This window comes from Dendropsophus ebraccatus, chromosome 5 (assembly GCF_027789765.1).
Source record: "Dendropsophus ebraccatus isolate aDenEbr1 chromosome 5, aDenEbr1.pat, whole genome shotgun sequence".
Classification (NCBI taxonomy): Eukaryota; Metazoa; Chordata; class Amphibia; order Anura; family Hylidae; genus Dendropsophus; species Dendropsophus ebraccatus.
This window is the reverse complement of record NC_091458.1, coordinates 14,837,601-14,853,954: the sequence shown is the minus strand read 5'-3', so window position 1 is coordinate 14,853,954 and position 16,354 is coordinate 14,837,601. Positions and strand designations below refer to the sequence as shown.

The 16,354-nt window shown below is 41.8% G+C and overlaps 1 protein-coding gene across 3 annotated transcripts in view; it reads right to left on the bottom strand.

Moving 5' to 3' along the window:
• WNT11 (Wnt family member 11) overlaps positions 1-16,354 on the bottom strand; it is a 68,256-nt gene that overhangs the window by 14,491 nt on the left and 37,411 nt on the right. For all 3 annotated transcript variants that reach the window (XM_069971950.1, XM_069971951.1, XM_069971952.1), the window contains exons 3-4: positions 14,517-14,752; positions 138-415 (exon numbers count right to left, since the gene is read on the bottom strand). In XM_069971950.1, the coding sequence (XP_069828051.1) occupies positions 138-415; positions 14,517-14,752 (514 nt within the window). The remainder of the gene's footprint in view (positions 1-137; positions 416-14,516; positions 14,753-16,354) is intronic.

Here is a 16,354-nt window from a genome sequence, read left to right as displayed (position 1 = left end):
TAGTCTAGGCCGTATTCATGTGTTCCAGGCAGTAACCAAATGCCGCACGATCGGACTCGAGAATGCTTGAGTCACGCTCATCTCTCGTTACAATAACCAAGTTGATTGTATATGTGCATTTTGGGGTATCCGCTTACCTGCCTCCCCACTTCGCTATTGTGGAGGTGCATTAGTTTATTGGCTTGAGATCCTGACTTCTTCATCTTCATCGGGGCATCGGAGAACTTGGAGCCCATCATAAGACCATAGTTGACATTGTCAGCGCATCCACCCCAACGAGAACCTTGGTCCAGTGTCTCCCCAGGTATAGGACCACAAGAACAGCCCGGTAGGTCCCCAACAGTGCAGGCCCTGGCAATCGTGTGGCTTATGGTGGCGGCAGACAGAGCGTACACAAAGGCCGACTCTCTTGTCCCTGAAAAACAAAAAACATACCTCACTTATACTTTCATATAATGATATATGACTAAAGTTGGCCACCTCCACCAGATATTCTGCCGACATGACTGATAAGCTTAGATGTAACGGACTTCTTGGATATTACAACATTTAACAAAAACTAAATGAGAATCTCCCAGGTGGGGTTTTCCCTGGGGCGCCATTTGACAAGTCCCTGCGCATTGTACGGCAAATCATGGGTCATGCCAACATACGTAGGTGTAATACGTAACCATATTAGTCTGCCATATTACAGCTCCCCAAAACCCTATAAACCTGAGGTTATTCTGAGCTGTAATATAAAATTAAAGTGACACTGTCCCCCCCTTTTTGAGCATTCTGACATCTCTACACAGGTGTGAAGGGTAAATTTAGCGTTTTTCATACCTTATTTCATATCATACGTCATGGTGTTTGTTTAAGTAAAGTGTCCTTTTATCAACTGCAGATTGTATTAAGTGGGTGTGGCCTTGCAGCATTAGCACCACTTAGCCCCGCCCACAACAGCACAGTTTGCCCCCTTGACACCCATTGGTTGGCCGACGTAAAGGGGATGGGGTCTAGACCTTTCGGCCAGCCTGTTCCAATGGCCGGCGAGGGGGTGGGGCCAACTGTGGCATTGTGGGCGGGGCTAAGTGGCTCTAATGCCGCGAGGCCCCACCCACTTAACACAATCTGCAGTTGATAAAAGATGACTTTTTACTTGAACAAGCACCATGCGGTTCCAGCGGCGGGTCCTGTATCGCGGCGCTCTGGTCCCTGGCCGCTTCCTAGTGTCTGACGCGGGCTCGAGACGTGACGTCTCAAGCCCGCTGAGCCAGTCAGTGACAGAGGCGGGATCTGAGCGGACTTGAAACGGATCCCGCCTCTGTCGCTGACTGGCTGAGCGGGCTTGAGACGTCACGTCTCGACCCCGCATCAGACACCCGGAAGCGGCCGGGGACCGGAGCGCCATGATATGGGACTCGCCGCTGGAACTGGGGAGGTGAGTGGACGTTGTTTCCCTCAGCCACCTCCTCCCCGGCCAGACCCCAAAATAACCCCCCGCCGGAGTACCCCTTTAAGTGTTTAGACTACTATATAGGCAACTTGAAGAGGTTTTCTGAGCCAAAAAGACACAGGACAGGTCATCAGTCGCCGATCAGAAGAGTATCAACATCCAGCACCCCTGCCAATTGAACGGGGGGGGCTTGAATGAGAGATGAAAAGCGTTGAGCAAACCCGTCAAAATGTTCAGGTTCCGCAACATTATCTGGAACCGAACGCTCAGCGTAGAATGCCCCGTGGCCGCAGAACTTGGATGCAGGCCTTGGGAGTCCTGGAAAAAAAATAAATAAAGCCATGGGCTGTATCGATGTCTTCCTGGCCGCCCTAGGGCGTCATCCATATTCTGCAGCTGCAGGGTGTTCGGGTTCGGATAACATCGCCAAACCTTAACATCTTGACAGGTTTAGCCAAGACTAGAGATGAGCTGCAGTTACGCATCGCCACTCAAGATAAATGAAGTCGCCGAAAGTTCGGGTAACAAGAACCAAAATGACCATCATTTAAATCCTGCTGCCTGAAGAAGGTGAATGGAGCCCGAGGACTGCCTGGAAAACATGGATATACCCAATGGCTGTAAAGGGTCAAAGTCAACTACTATGATACCCAAAGACCGTCACTCTTTACCCGGGTTAGAAAACCTTAGAATTTCTGGACTAATTATTGCCAAATTTTGTAAGAAAAACTAAACATATATATAAGAATAAAGAAAAAAACATTGATAAATCGACCCAAGCTCAAGAAAATTTAGGACTCGCACAAGCAAGAATTGTGTTTTCCCATCCGCTCCACTACAAGGAGAATCGAAGAAACAATATTTCTTCAGTCCTGTAGTAACTTAAACACTTCATAACCCAACACCAACTTAATCACGCTTAATGGACGCCAAAAATGCGGAAGAGAACATTAGGCTTGTTTTTTCTTTATTGGTCATTTTCATGGTCTGCGTTTACAAGTAACTCTCAGATTATTACGGTTGCTCGCGAGGTGGTGAATAGTCCTCCAGCCGGCCGAGGAAAGTTGCCATTTCCTGGCCGTGTTTAGCTTCTGTAAACCACATAATGAAAAAGAATAACACAATCCTGGTAGTCAGAAGGTCGACCCGCTAATACTAATGAAGAGCAGCTTTCTCACACCGAAAGGAGTTCCCCCATCCCTTGAAGGTTCTCCTTGGTCCGTGACTCTCGGAGGGTAAGGTTACTGAGGAGAGGGGAAGGGTTTTTTGTGAATTTCCTGAGGACTGATGAGGATAGAAAGAAGGAAAAAAAAAATCCATTCACTGGGTTTTCCATCTCTTACTACAGAGCAGACCACAAAATCAATTAAACAATAATGGAAACCAGAAAACTCAACACTAAAATAAATTGATTTAAGAAAATAAAAAAACAGAATGAAATAAATGAATTGTATGGAATTAGCTTTTCTTCCATTCAAAAAAAGAGTTTGGAACATTTTTAGAATTTTTGGGAAATTGTCAAATTTTCAAGCAATAGGTTGCCTTCTAACTGATGATGCTGTGCAGCGTGCCACAAATTTCTCAATGAAAAGCAAGAAAATTTCTGAAGAAGGGGTACAGTGACGAAGAAAAACTTTTATGTTTCAAATCAACGGATTTCAGATAGTTATATAGATTTGTAATTTACATCTATTGAAAAATCTCCAGTCTTCCAGTACTTATCAGCTGCTGTATGTCCTACAGGAAGTGGTGTATTCTTTCCAGGCTGACACAGTGCTCTCTGCTGCCACCTCTGTCCATGTCAGGAACTGTCCAGAGCTGCAGCAAATCCCCATAGAAATCCTCTACTGCTCTGGACAGTTCCTGACATGGACAGAGGTGGCAGCAGAGAGCACTGTGTCAGACTGGAAAGAATACACCACTTCCTGCAGGACATACAGCAGCGGATAAGTACGGGAAGACTTGACATTTTTCAATAGAAGTAAATTACAAATCTATAAAACTTTCTGAAACCAGTTGATCTGAAAGAATTTTTACCCCTTTAATACATTAGGTTTCACAGAACTTTTCATAGAACTTTTCCCTACAAGTTTAGTCAATAGTATGAATTAGTCATATATAACATGTGATGTGTAACTGTCACTTTAAAAAAAATAAAAAACTTCAAAAGTTTTATAGATCCCCACCGGTCACTAGATATAGCCCGGAGCAGTGTGCGGCTCAACGCTCTTATCAGAAGAGATGAGTTCTGTATAAAGGAGCCCGTCTCCTACATTAAACTGATGAGAGCAGTGAGCCAGGGAGCGAAGCGCACAGTCGCGAGCTTCTCCTGGCTATATTTTGCAATGGGTAGAAGTCTAAGCAACAAGCAGCAACTCTGGAGAGGAGTGGAGTAGAATACGTTATACTCTGGGACATACGGATCCCTTATGGCCCCAAGGCAGTCAGGCTGTAGGCCAGGAGTGACTCCAGATGTTGCAAAACTACAGCTCCCAGCATGCTCTGATCTCCAAAATACAGAGAGCTGGAGTGAGACTTTGTAGTGAGGAGGATGGGCGCAGGAACACACTGCTAATCCTGTCATATATTAACTGGGAGACTATAAAGAGTGATGCAGATTATACCCAGCAGGACACTGGAGGAATCCTCTGAATCCTTTGTCAGTGTGCCATCTCTCTCATCTACACGACCCATTGCCCTCCACCCCCTCCCGCTGGGACGCTCATATGACCGGTGTCCAGGAGTATTACAATTTGGCCGCTCATCTAAGAACTTCACCGAGCCTGATCCACCTGAAGAATGTCCCTCTAATCCCTACAACACACGCTAAAGCCATATGTCCCAATACATACTGGTAACATAGGAATATAGTATGTAAGGGTAAGAAGAGACATCAGTCCATCCAGAGCAGACTCCAGTGTCTATTCACATGATATACAGATAGATAGATAGATAGATAGATAGATAGATAGATAGATAATAGATAGATAGATAGATAGATAGATAGATAGATAGGAGATAGATAGATAGATAGATAGATAGATAGATAGATAGATAGATAGGAGATAGAGAGATAGATAGATAGATAGATAGATAGATAGATAGATAGATAGATAGGAGATAGATAGATAGATAGATAGATAGATAGATAGATAGATAATATATAGATAGATAGATAGGAGATAGATAGATAGATAGATAGATAGATAGATAGGAGATAGATAGATAGATAGATAGATAGATAGATAGATAGATAGGAGATAGATAGATAGATAGATAGATAATATATAGATAGATAGATAGGAGATAGATAGATAGATAGGAGATAGATAGGAGATAGATAGATAGATAGATAGATAGATAGATAGATAGATAATATATAGATAGATAGATAGATGATAGATAGATAGATAGATAGATAGGAGATAGATAAATAGATTGATAGATAGATAGATAGATAGATAGATAGATAGATAGATAGGAGATAGAGAGATAGATAGATAGATAGATAGATAGATAGATAGGAGATAGATAGATAGATAGATAGATAGATAGATAGATAGATAGATAGGAGATAGATAGGAGATAGATAGATAGATAGATAGATAGATAGATAGATAGATAATATATAGATAGATAGATAGGAGATAGATAGATAGATAGATAGATAGATAGATAGATAGGAGATAGATAGATAGATAGATAGATAGATAGATAGATAGATAGATAGATAGGAGATAGATAGGAGATAGATAGATAGATAGATAGATAGATAGATAGATAGATAGATAATATATAGATAGATAGATAGGAGATAGATAGATAGATAGATAGATAGATAGATAGATAGATAGATAGATAGATAGGAGATAGATAGGAGATAGATAGATAATATATAGATAGATAGATGATAGATAGATAGATAGATAGATAGATAGATAGAAGATAGATAAATAGATTGATAGATAGATAGATAGATAGATAGATAGATAGATAGATAGATAGATGATAGATAGATAGATAGATAGATAGGAGATAGATAGATAGATAGATAGATAGATAGATAGATAGATAGGAGATAGATAGATAGATAGATAGATAGATAGATAGATAGATAATATATAGATAGATAGATGATAGATAGATAGATAGATAGATAGATAGGTAGATAGATAGATAGGAGATAGATAGATAGATAGATAGATAGATAGATAGAAGATAGATAGATAGATAGATAGATAGATAGATAGGAGATAGATAGATAGATAGGAGATAGATAGATAGATAGATAGATAGATAGATAGATAGATAGATAATATATAGATAGATAGATGATAGATAGATAGATAGATAGATAGATAGATAGGTAGATAGATAGATAGGAGATAGATAGATAGATAGATAGATAGATAGATAGATAGATAGAAGATAGATAGATAGATAGATAGATAGATAGGAGATAGATAGGAGATAGATAGATAGATAGATAGATAGATAGATAGATAGATAGATAGATAGATAGATAGATGATATATAGGAGATAGATAGATAGATAGATAGAGCTACACCAGATCACTAAAAAGCAACAATCTGCAGGCCTAGATTACTGTGTTGGGATTTCCAGGGCCATCTTTAAACTCAACTACATGGAAGTGATGAAACGTAATCCATATAAACATAGTCATGTAACACATTCTAATTTAATAAAGAAATTCTTTAGTAATAATAACAGTATAGCTGCTACCATAATACCCACACATTGAAGTTGTAACTTATTATATAACTGCTCCTTATATACAAAAATATAACTACTATAATACTGCCCCCTATATACAGGAATATAACTACTATAATACTGCCCCCTATATACAAGAATATAACTACTATAATACTGCCCCCTATATACAGGAATATAACTACTATATTACTGCTCCCTATATACAAAAATATAACTACTATAATACTGCCCCCTATATACAGGAATATAACTACTATAATACTGCCCCCTATATACAGGAATATAACTACTATAATACTGCCCCTATATACAGGAATATAACTACTATAATACTGCTCCTATATACAGGAATATAACTACTATAATACTGCCCCCTATATACAGGAATATAACTACTATAATACTGCCCCTATATACAAGAATATAACTACTATAATACTGCTCCTATATACAGGAATATAACTACTATAATACTGCCCCCTATATACAGGAATATAACTACTATAATACTGCCCCCATATACAGGAATATAACTACTATAATACTGCTCCTATATACAGGAATATAACTACTATAATACTGCCCCCTATATACAGGAATATAACTACTATAATACTGCCCCTATATACAAGAATATAACTACTATAATACTGCCCCTATATACAAGAATATAACTACTATAATACTGCCCCCTATATACAAGAATATAACTACTATAATACTGCCCCTATATACAGGAATATAACTACTATAATACTGCTCCTATATACAAGAATATAACTACTATAATATACTACACCTGAACTACTATAATACTGCTCCTATATACAAGAATATAACTACTATAATGCGGTTCAGGGAAGAAACAGAGCGCTGCACCTCACACCTATGGCTGATACTAGTGCCGCTAGGCTAAATAAAAAACACATCAGAATTTTGTGTATGAATTGATCAAGCCATACTGCCCCATGTACCTCGTGCCGGTATCTGATACACATGGGTCCCTACACTAAGTCCACACCGTGCCAGTCAGTGGCCACCAACCCCGCAGGCGTGCACAGTCAGGGAACGGGGGCCATGGGACGGCCCTGCGACCCCCATGCCACAGGACCAGACCCAAAAACACCACACCAGAACCCGGCCAGCACCGCCGGCGGAGAAGGTCGCCCCCAAGCAGAACAAGTCTGGATAAGGAATTACACTCACCATAGCTGCAGCAAACAGAATGGGAAAATGTTTTTGGGTCTGGTCCTGTGGCATGGGGGTCGCAGGGCCGTCCCATGGCCCCCGTTCCCTGACTGTGCACGCCTGCGGGGTTGGTGGCCACTGACTGGCACGGTGTGGACTTAGTGTAGGGACCCATGTGTATCAGATACCGGCACGAGGTACATGGGGCAGTATGGCTTGATCAATTCATACACAAAATTCTGATGTGTTTTTTATTTAGCCTAGCGGCACTAGTATCAGCCATAGGTGTGAGGTGCAGCACTCTGTTTCTTCCCTGAACTGCATAACTACTATAATACTGCTCCTATATACAGGAATATAACTACTATAATCAGCACAAGCCATCTACATCTACCTGCTTGTGTATATAACTACTATAATACTGCCCCCTATATACAGGAATATAACTACTATAATACTGCTCCTATATACAGGAATATAACTACTATAATACTGCCCCCTATATACAGAAATATAACTACTATAATACTGCTCCTATATACAGGAATATAACTACTATAATACTGCTCCTATATACAGGAATATAACTACTATAATACTGCCCCCTATATACAAGAATATAACTACTATAATACTGCTCCCTATATACAGGAATATAACTACTATAATACTGCTCCTATATACAGGAATATAACTACTATAATACTGCTCCCTATATACAAGAATATAACTACTATAATACTGCCCCCTATATACAGGAATATAACTACTATAATACTGCTCCTATATACAGGAATATAACTACTATAATACTGCTCCTATATACAGGAATATAACTACTATAATACTGCCCCCTATATACAAGAATATAACTACTATAATACTGCTCCTATATACAGGAATATAACTACTATAATACTGCTCCTATATACAAGAATATAACTACTATAATACTGCTCCTATACACAGGAATATAACTACTATAATACTGCTCCCTATATATAAGAATATAACTACTATAATACTGCTCCTATATACAGGAATATAACTACTATAATACTGCCTTTGCTTTTTATTAATATCTTCTATAATTCAATCTCTTCAGGTTCATGAAAAACAAATCAGCACAATAGATTTTTTATCCCAATGGGGAAAAAGAACTAAAAGCATTTTCGCCCCCTCTCCCCCAAAAAAATGAAAACAAAAAAAAAAAAAAAAAATAGGAAAAAATTGCAGTGACTGCTCTATACCTCCGGGTACAGAAGTGCAACGTTTCGGCCAATCCGGCCTTTGTCAAGCATACACAAAGGCCGGATTGGCCGAAACGTTGCACTTCTGTACCCTGATGTGTGAATAAACACACCTTATTTTGCATCGGATGCTGTGGGACCCTTTTCTTCTACAGTTTAGTGCTCACACCAAGGATTGTGAGCCGTCCTGCGTGCATCCTACTCTTCTATTTGCGATCAACTTTTGGAGTAACTCCGAGGTGCTGTTGGAACCTTCTGTTATTTTGCTCTATACCTCCATCACATTGGGGGAGATTTATCAAAGGGTGTAAAATTTAGACTGTGCAAACTGCCCACAGCAACCAATCACAGCTCAGCTTTCCTTTCAGCACTGCCTAAAGCTGAGCTGTGATTGGTTGCTGTGGGCAGTTTGCACCAGTCTAAATTTTACACCCTTTGATAAATCTCCCCCATTATGTCTTTCCTCTTTTATTTGACCTCCCCCCCCCCCCCCCCATGTTCTTCCTTTCACCACCCGGTCAGTTCTCCACACCCTCTTGTAGTCAAAATGCCATTAAAAAGAGAGCGTTGGCTTGTGTGCGCTCTATACACAAGGTCGAGAGTTCACGCCAAGGTCTGTGACGCTCCATGTACCCAAACAACCACCGGTGACATGATCCTCTCATAATCTTCATTCTAATCCCTTTTGGGGTCATTGTGCCGTGATTTCATTTAGATAGTCCTGTAGCTGTTGAAAACAAAAATCCAAAAATATGTGTGATCCCTCCATAGGATCTACACAGTTTTGGTGTCATAGGATATCATAAAACAGACAAAAGCGGCTATTTTATTACTTGAGAGGTGACTTGTAGTGTATTTCTTTTTAAGGCCAGTTTCACATGTAAGTTTAAAATGTGCTTTTTTCTTCTATTTAAAAATCTCCAGTCTTCCAGTACTTATCAGCTGCTGTATGTCCTGCAGGAAGTGGTGTATTCTTTCCAGTCTGACACAGTGCTCTCTGCTGCCACCTCTGTCCATGTCAGGAACCGTCCAGAGCAGGAGAGGTTTTCTATGGGGATTTGCTGCTTCTCTGAACAGTTCCTGACATGGACAGAGGTGGCAGCAGAGAGCACTGTGTCAGACTGGAAAGAATACTTTCTGCAGAGCATACAGCAGCTGATAAGTATGAGAAGACTGGAGATTTTTAAATAGAAGTAAATGGAAATTCTGTATCACTTTTTGATTTGAAAAAGAAAAACAAATTGGCTGGAGTACCCCTTTAAATACAGATACTAAAATGCCTCCATGATACGCCTGTGTCAAACTGCCCTTAAGCTGGATTCACCCTTGCTGTTTTTTAGAAGAAATGCCAAAAACCCTGCCATAATCACTAAAAAACACAACATGGTGTTTTTTTATGTCGTTTTTTCACACTTTAGTGGCAGCTTGTAAAAAAAAATTCCGGCATGTTCCATGTATTGCTTTTTTCCCCCCAGGAATAGTTCAGTTTTTATTCCCATAGGTGGGAAAAACACACCGGATAAAACTCCATGGGGGAGATTTATCAAACATGGTGTAAAGTGAAACTGGCTCAGTTGCCCCTAGCAACCAATCAGATTCCACCTTTCATTCCTCACAGATTCTTTGGAAAATGAAAGGTGGAATCTGATTGGTTGCTAGGGGCAACTGAGCCAGTTTCACTTTACACCATGATTGATAAATCTCCCCCTTGTCTCTATGCATGTTGGCGTGTTTACTCAATAGAAATCTTGGAATCACATGATAAAACACATGAGTTGTATTAAAGAAACGACAGGAGATAGAACGGCAAATTAAAAACCTATAGTAATACACACTAAAAACAGAAAAAACACCAAAAAGCACTAAAAAAAAACCATTTTTTTTCAGACCATCATACAAAATTAGTGTCTGAGGCGACATTCGCGCGTTCAGTAGATTTTCTCGACCGTATTTTATATCTGCATCCCGCAAAAAAAAAATTACTTCGTAGTGCATCTGTAATCTATATATTTTTTTTGCAGATTCGCCAAAAATGGGAGTTAAATTAAGGTGATCTGTATCCATTGCGGACGTTATAGACGTTTCTTCCGTACAAATTACGGATCTGCAAAAATTATGGACACGAAAAAAAATCACAGACGCTGCCATAGACTTCTATGGGACAATCCGTGCCGCAAGTACAGCCCGCACTAGAGCTTGTCAGTAAATTTTGGGGCGGTAATTTAGGCGAATTGCGGATCCAAAAAACTACGGACGGTGTGAACAGCCTAACTGGAATCAATGGGACCTAAATGTGTCTGTAATTTCGGCTCTGCAGCCTTAGTGGACGTGTGAATGCAGCCTGACCGGGTGTACAGGTGTATTTGTCCTGATCATGTTACGGCCGCAGATCCTGGCACGACTACAGGTCTAATGAACCAAAACAAGGTCACCGGAGCCGAGGTCAGGCCGAGATTAGCCCAACCGCAGGCCGCTCCTGGCACAGGACAAAAGGGATTAGAGGCCCTGGACTTATACTTAGTAACCGGCCGTGTATCACACACCAGGCTGTTGGTTTGGGCCATTAGACCAGCGGCCGGGACGGGATTTCTGGCCAGAATCGCCCCCGTATCACTCTCCAGGTCTATTTATAATCAATGTTCACACGTCCAGAGTAAGAGGTGAAGAAATATACTCCACGTGGGCAGAAAAGTCACATCGCGGAGGGTTCTTATTGTTATATCAGTTTTCCCATGTCTTATTTATTAGATATTATTTCCTTCCCTTCCTGTAATCTTCTTTTTACACACTTCTTTATTCCATCCCAGGTGTTTGTATATAGTTATATATTTATTTCTAGTTTTTATAGCTGTATATTTATCATATAGTTTAATTGTTATCTTATTAAAACAATAACATTCTCCACTTTGCTAATCAATGATATCTTATTACCAGCTGCAGTTACTTCCCTACACACTATCATTCACATTTTTTATATAGTATAATATATATATATATATATATATATATATATATATATATAATTTTAATATATATTTTATAATACTTATATTATATTAGGGATCTGCCACTAGGTATATTCCACCTTAAAGCATAAACTAGTGACAGAAATGTTGAACAGATTGGTGTATTACAACATTCTGTTCAGCTGTTTTCCTAATATGTAGGAGAATAGGCTTCTTGCCACACCCCTTCCCCCGCCCTCCAGCTACTGATTGACAGCTGGCTGCCTATACACAGCATAGACAAATGCCAATCAACAGCTGGTGGGCGGAGTTTTCTGCTTCTCATGAATATCCAGGACTACTGAGCTCATGCACATAATGGAGAGGACTACTTATTATCCATGTTATTCAGGAGGAGATCTCTGGATCAGCTGCACAGAACAATGTAAGTGATACATCATCCTGTTTAGCTCTGTCACTAGTTTATGCTACCCTGAGAAGTATCCCTTTAAGTATACATTTTATATAGCTTCAGTGTTATCACATTAAATAGAATAACATTCTTTGGCTTCTTTCAATTTTATATATTTTTTTGTATTTATTCTATTGATATCTTGTTAGAATATTAACATTTGTTTTCAATTCTATTTTTACAGCTGTTAATTATATAATACGCCTGTATTTCAGCACTTAAAAAAAAAAATTAAAAAACATTGTGGGAACATATCATTTTCTATTTTATTATTTATTATTTATGTTTCATCCAATAAAAAAAATCCTTAAAATTTTCTTTTTAAGAAAACTTTTTGAAAACTGTGTTTTTTGTTATTATGTGGACATTCATGCAATTTGCCATTCTGATTGCTAATATTTCCATTACATTTCTGCAATTTAACCAGTATTTCTGTTAACGGTTTCACTCTAGTAAATATATTTTTTACATTTCAATGCAATGTGACCAGTATTCTGTTGGCTGTTTTTTTATTCAATGAATCTTTATTTACATTTATAGTTGTTTTTAGTTATAGATTTTTTGTGTTTCTACTGCTTTGTTGGGGGGGGGGGGGGGGTGAATGTTTGTTACTATGTGGGCAATTAGAAATATTGGATTAAAACTTTTTTTTTTTTTTTTGGAAACTGCTTTACAAATGCTCTAATAATGTGAAACTTGGTCCCACTCGGACTCTGTCCCTTTGTCTCCTCTGCCGTGTTCCTAGACAATTGCCGCTCATGACTGATGGGATCATTTGCTTGTTGTCAAAACAGAGATGTCTACACGGCCTTCCTCTAATGTGATGACGCGGCTTCTATGTTCCCATTCACAATTCACTTGGCTTGTTTGCTGATCGTGGTGTGGGGCCCGTGTCCCCTGGGGATATCATTGATTGGAAGCAACAAAGGCCAATGGCTCACGATTCCCAGTATAATGGAGCTTTAGGAAAAGTGCCAACTGAGTGTGGGGGCATCACTGAGCCGCCTGTGGCCTCTCTGTGGTTGGTGTGCTGCTATTCCCATCCCCTGACCATGGAAAGTGAGGAGCACAATACGCATACAGCATAATTCCCACTCTTCACCCCATGAAGTGGGTGAATATATACCTACTAGTGACCTGGACTCCCCCACTGGTGCTACAATGGTGACGAGGAAGCCACCAGTAGAGAAGACACCAATAGATAGGAGTGTAAAATTCTGCATCAGGGCCTATATTGGGGCACCTATCCTTAGGACCCCCACCGATCGATAGAAAGGGAGACCATATCCTACACACCTTTCTTAGTGGTCATGGCCATACCTCTTTCCATAAACGTCTATTTGGGGTAGGGAAACATTTGAGCCACTGTGGGATACTGTGAGATACATTTGAGATACTGTGGGGTCCCTAACAAGAGGCATGAGAGCCCCCTTATCTACAGGGTATTTGGGTATTGCCCCAATGACCACTTTCTACCACTTACAAAAAGATGGCCTACACCTTGAATACCTTGTTCAGCCAAGAGCTATTCTTCTCTCTCTTGATTTAGCCAAGCGTGCATGTCTTCTCAATGGTGGGAATAAGGCAGTGCCAGACCCCCGGCAGTTGAGAGTCGTAACACCACCCTACACCCTATAAGATGGTTGGACAATTCTCTCCAGCCTCAGGTCCAGCGTTATACTTGTCGGAGAAGCCCAGACTGAAGACCACTTCAGTAGACAGTCCACCAAGGTGGCAATGTTCTCCTTCTATGTACTTACAAGAACTCAACATAAAAGTGTAAGTTGAGCCTTTTGTCAATCAAAACCTTAATTTCCCTTCCCTACAGAAGAATTTGCTGACTGCGGACCATCACCAGAGCCTGCTGAGTGCGGGAGGTGGTGACTATACTCACTTTTACAGAAAAATAAAGGTCTGGTTACACGCGGCTGGTTGGCTCGATGTTATCCATCTGCCCTGGCTTCTGAGATGGGGCTAGGACTTCCTGCTGTGAGAGGGGGTGAGGGAGCTGCTTCCGTCAGCATATGAGCCTAGAGCTGGTGATAGGAGATAGTGGTGACTGTAGTAGTTCCCATAATGTGGGAGCCTGTCGTATGGTGGTCATCTGGGCAGTCCCTTCTCCTCAGGCCTACCAGCCATGATTAAAGGGATTATCCAGCGCTACAAAAACATGGCCACTTTCCCCCTACTGTTGTCTTCAGTTTGGGTGGGGTTTTGAAACTCAGTTCCATTGAAGTAAATGGAGCTTAATTGCAAACTGCACCTGAACTGGAGACAACAGTAGGGGGAAAAGTGGCCATGTTTTTGTAGCGCTGGATAACCCCTTTAATAGAAGCCTCCCTATACCCAAACAGGACGGGATTTACCAATTAAGGTTGTTGGTGTTAGGATAAACCACTGGGGACCCTCCTGATGACTCGTGGTTCAGGCAGCATGAAATTACTGACAGGGTCCCTTTAAGGCATGGGATATCACATGATCTTACCTCTTTCGAGATCCTGATTGAAGTTTGGTGCCAGCTCTATGGATGAACAGTTCCACCTCATGTCTGAGAAGGCTTTGATGCAAGTTTTCTTCACCTCTTTGGCGGCCTGGATGATGGTCTGCATCAGCTCCAGGTTACTGCGGCAGAGCTGCATCTGGGAGGAGACCAGGCCGTCCAGCTGCTTACAGTGCTGGGTCTGATTCAGGGCCAGGGACGACGAGGTCTTGGATAATGCTCTGCGGGAGAAGAAAATAGGATATGCCAGTTACTACCTCAATGGACTCAATTTACTCTATGAGGTTCTGCAGCAGCTAAGGTATTACCATTCATACTATTTAGGCAGTTTATACTAATGGCCGATTGCCAATGTAAACGAGTGCCAATCAACTAGGTTGGCGCTCGCTCACTGAGCCTATTATACACGGCTCGACTATTGTGGAGCAAGGGCTGTATATACTTTTATTGTTAGTGATGTACGTGCAGAATAAAGGTTATACATACAGTACCTCTACACGCTCCGCGGTATCTACCTGGCTCCTGCCCGCCCCCCAGTATATGCCTGGCACCTGTCTGTGCCCCCCCACACCCCGAGTATCTACCTGGCTCCTGTCCCCTCCCCGGAATCTACCTGGTTCCAGTACACTCCCCGGTATCTGCCTGGCTCCTGTCCGCTCCCCGAAATCTATCTGACTCTTGCCCGCTCCCCTGTATCTGCCTGTCTCCTGTATGTACCTGGCTCCTGTCCGCCCCCAGTATCTGCCTGGCTCCTGTCCGCCCCCCAGTATCTGCCCGGCTCCTGTCCGCCCCCCATTATCTGCCTGGCTCCTGTCCACCCCCCAGTATCTGCCTGGCTCCTGTCCGCCCCCAGTATCTGCCCGGCTCCTGTCCGCCCCCCAGTATCTGCCCGGCTCCTGTCCGCCCCCCAGTATCTGCCCGGCTCCTGTCCGCCCCCCAGTATCTGCCCGGCTCCTGTCCGCCCCCACACACCGAAAGATTATCACTTACAGTCAAACGATATAACGATATTTTGCACAATAATCTTTCTGAGTAATAGGGCCCTTAAAGGGGTTATCCAGCGCTACAAAACCATGTCCACTTTCTTTCAGAGACAGCATGGCTCATGTCTCCAGGTCAGGTGTGGTTTGCAATTAAGCTCCATTCACTTCAATGGAACTGAGTTACAAAACCTGCACCCAAACTGGAGACAAGAGGGGTGCTGTCTCTGGAAGAAAGTGGCCATGTTTTTGTAGCGCTGGATAACCCCTTTAAGGCCATTTTGAGGGGAAGCAAGCACCGAGTCAGTGGCTCTCTGCCTGTGAGCGGGAAGCTGGTAATCGTCCGAGTACGGACAATATTGGTGTAACAGGGCCCTTGGTGTTCACTGTAGTTTTATCCATGAACCAGGAGGCACAGGATGAACAGTGTACAGACCCCTCCCGGACAACAGAGCAACTGAGACTAGTGCAAGCCTCCGGCAATAGCCCACCTTATAGCCCACCTCACCAGGCGGGCTCACACAACAGGCCGCTCATGTCCGTCTCCTACACCTGTTCTATAGGAATCCTCAGGGTCTTATCCCTTGATGTGGATTAGAGGAGGTGATAACAGGCCGGGCCCAGGCTGGAGGATGGATGTGGGTGATACACTGTTTGGATACACCGGGCCTCACCTATCCATTCACACGTCAAGGTGCCGGGTATCGGATGTCATTGCTCTTTCATGAGAACAAAGGCGTAGCTTTCCCATGGATCCTTCATCAGGTCATCACCGCGCACCTATCTCTCAAACCTCTTAGGGCGTTGGGTTTCAGGAGCCGCAGTGTTTTGTAAGAAGATACG